The sequence below is a fragment of the Nilaparvata lugens genome, chromosome 11, assembly GCF_014356525.2.
Source record: "Nilaparvata lugens isolate BPH chromosome 11, ASM1435652v1, whole genome shotgun sequence".
Taxonomy (NCBI): Eukaryota; Metazoa; Arthropoda; class Insecta; order Hemiptera; family Delphacidae; genus Nilaparvata; species Nilaparvata lugens.
The window spans coordinates 11,489,364-11,492,848 of NC_052514.1; the positions used below are offsets into that span (position 1 = coordinate 11,489,364).

Here is a 3,485-nt window from a genome sequence, read left to right on the forward strand (position 1 = left end):
TTATAATTTTCATATTCCAATATTAAACCATTTTCTGATTTAACTCAGTTAAAAACGATGTGGTGCATAAGGCACTAAGCCTTAACACTCAAGAATCAAATTGAAATCGCTCGTAACTTCTGAAACAAGAATCAATTCTTCTCCTGTGCACCATCAATGCTTATCAGTTCAATGCTCATGGATTGAATGATGAAATAGTCATACTTATTATGATTCTCCTATTCCAATATTGAACCAATTTCTGACTTAACCCAGTTTGAGCCGATATAAACCGTGCATAAGGCACTAAGCCAACTCTGCTGAATTCATTCAAGTGTTGAAAAATCATCTATCTTGGGTCAATAAGAATATGAATTTGAACGTTCTTATGGAAATTGTTGGAATGAAAAAGAAAGAGTATAATTCGAATTCTTTATTCAATGTAGTTCTCATTACATGTATAGTCCATCAAGCATTAGCTGTATCTTGATTTTCAAATAATCAATAACATACAACAAAATGTAGTAGAATATTTCGGCTACAGTCATTATACTTATGCCTAGGAATGCATCCAAGTAGACAACAGTTGCATCCATCATCACATTGTTATTATATGTGTAGGTTCGAACTTTTGGATGGAAAACGTCGCTCCTAAATACAATATCAACTCTGTGATACACGTCAAACATTCCGGTTTCTTTCACTGGTTCATAAGATATCACCTTGTAGTCTGTGTAGTTACAAGATGGCAAACAGTCACAAGAATCTACAAATTTCTTTTCACCCGTGTCATAATGAGTGGCTTTTGCAACATCCACCGCACAGAAGCTGTATTCATCAGAGCATATGTATGTCGATTTGTTGTGCGGCATGAAGAACAGAACACATCCACATTCTCGCAATGCTCTTTTGGTGGAGCACTCCATTAAACAGTTTTGTCGTGTATAATATCGATAATAGTCCAATGTTTTCTCCGTTGTGTTGAAGCATTGCTTGGCAGATGAAACTTTGTACAGAAAATCGTTATCATCGACAGGATATTTTATGATTTGTTCAGGTTCAATGAGAATGCGAGTGCCTTTTGATGGTAGAAAACTATGCCATCTCATGAATGGACTTGGGACTTCCCAAGGATTGTGAATTGTAATCTGTAGTGTTCCTCTGCCAATCAACTTGATGTTAAGGCTTTTTGAAAAATAATTATCCGAGAATATAGTTGTGTCTGGCTCGTTAACCAATGCTGGAAACTTTATTGGAGCTGGAGGAGGAATGTTGTCTTTGCGTGACCAATACTTTGTATATGACGGAAATCCATTAATCGTCTCAGTACCCAATCGAAGCTTGACACTTAGGTTATACTTTTCTCTTTCTGTTAGTTCTAGATCATTGCGTAAAAAATTTCGTACCACATTCTTTTTGTAAATCTTGGAAGGTGGAAGCAAGTTTCTGGACAGGCAGAGTCCCCGGAACGTGAAAGTTGGAGTAAAACCAAACGAATAAAAGAAAGAGCTCTGGAATAATACATTATCACTCATTGAGATATAACGAAAAAAAGTTCTAAGACTCGAATCAGATACAACAAATCGCTTTCCATCACTATCTGTAACATTTTCAGTTGAACTTATATTGAACCTCTCATCAAAAGCTTTTCTGGGCATACCTAAGATATCGGCAATCTTGTATATTCTATTACCAAGTTTTTTCTTAAGATATTTAACTTGTTTGACTGTAATTCGTAGTGGACCACAGATCGTCAAAACAGGAGAAGGCAGCGTAGAAATGTTTTGAAGAGTATTTGCCAATTCTATCGTCATGGGAGATTCTTTCCATTGATTCATTTTCATTTTATATATAGAGAATAATGAGATGATAAATCCCATAACGACTATACACCAGAAAGCACGCTCAATCCAATGTTGGTTACCACCGAAAATGTATTTTACCCCATGTAATGAAGTGTTCTTCACAAAGTTCTTGAAATGGGGATTCACTTTTTCCCTTCTCCTCATCTGTCTTTGATGTGGAATTCTTGGAGCAGCCTCGTTCATGAGTGTGATGATCACAACAAACAATATACACAGTAGATGATAGATCACTCAATTGGGTAGATATCTGCACAAAGACTAGGATACGGATCCTGTCACTTCAAACTAGACCACTCACTAGAATTTGTTATAACCTGGGCCTGAACTTGTAGCAGACTGCTTACAAAATGGATATTACAGCAGTGCCACTTCACTCACAATTTATTCATGAAAAGAAGCTACATCTCAATTACCTTTCCCATTTCAATATTACTTCATAATAATTTCATAGTAATTATTTTGTGTATGCAACTCATATTCTGAGTGATATTGTTATTTCCATTGGGATTTGCATGGAAAGGTTCATCATGTCATCTCAATAAGCCCCACGAAATTGGATGAACTCATAAGTGATTCTGAGGTCAAATTAATTAACATAAACTAATTGTTTTTTCCACTCAGCACAATGTATGACAAGCAGTGGGAAGGAGTTGGGGGAGGTGGAGTAGGAGGAGGAGGAGTAGCAGGAGGAGAAGGGGGAAGAGGTGGTGGTGATGAATGACGAGGAAGAGAGGAAGAGAAGGAGGATATGGTGAAGAAGGAGGAGGAGGGGATAAACAGGAGGAGAGAAACATGAGGAGGAGAAGGAGAAGATGGTGAAGAAGGAGGAGGAGATGAACAGGAGGAGAGAAACAGAAGGAGTAGAATGAGAAAGTATTCATTATATTTATTTCTGTTCTCAAGTATTACAAAGGTGCGTAAAGATATATGCGCCGCGAACATGAGCAATTCACGTTTAATCAGCTGATTATATCTGTATTTTTACAGAAACGGTAAGATACAAATATGAAAAGCTTGACATCAGCTGATTAAAAGTGAATTGCTCATGTTCGCGGCGCGTAAATCTGTACGCACCTTAAGATTAATATTAGTCCAGTCAAATGATCGTTTTTCAGGAAACAGCCCCAAAAGAATTTTTTGTCGGTTTTACATGTACTTTGGGACGCTGAATTTGTATCTAGAATTTGCTGACACGCAAGACTAGGCTTGATTTACTCAGATTTGAATTATGTAAAATTATTGTTGATTATGTATTATGTAAAATTATTGATATATTCCATAACTGGAGTCCTCAGGACGTAATCTTTAAGAAAAAAGTTCTACTTGCAAATGACTTGAATATGCTTCCACTTGGTCTGGTAGACTGAATTTTGATGAAAACAATAGAACTGATATGTGACCTGATGGGCCATCAAACACTTGCCTCCTGTAATCTCCCAATGAATGAGCATGTTAACACCGCTTTTTTCATGGAAAAACATTACCAGGTTTGAGCCTGTGACACACCTTTTTTGAACTCAATCAATCAAGAATCTTCTTTATTCCACAATACAGCAAGTACAAAAATGATAAATAATAATATGAAATATAAAATACAAACTATTAAGTACTCAGATTAGGGTTTCATATTATACATTACGG

At 36.4% G+C, this 3,485-nt stretch overlaps 1 protein-coding gene across 1 annotated transcript; it reads right to left on the reverse strand.

Annotated features, from left to right (window-relative positions):
* Nucleotides 1-431: 431 nt before the first annotated feature.
* LOC120353557 (pickpocket protein 28-like) lies at nt 432-1,149 on the reverse strand. Its single transcript, XM_039437586.1, has one exon. The coding sequence runs from the start codon at nt 1,086-1,088 to the stop codon at nt 432-434; it is 657 nt and encodes a 218-aa protein (XP_039293520.1). The 5' UTR covers nt 1,089-1,149.
* Nucleotides 1,150-3,485: the final 2,336 nt, after the last annotated feature.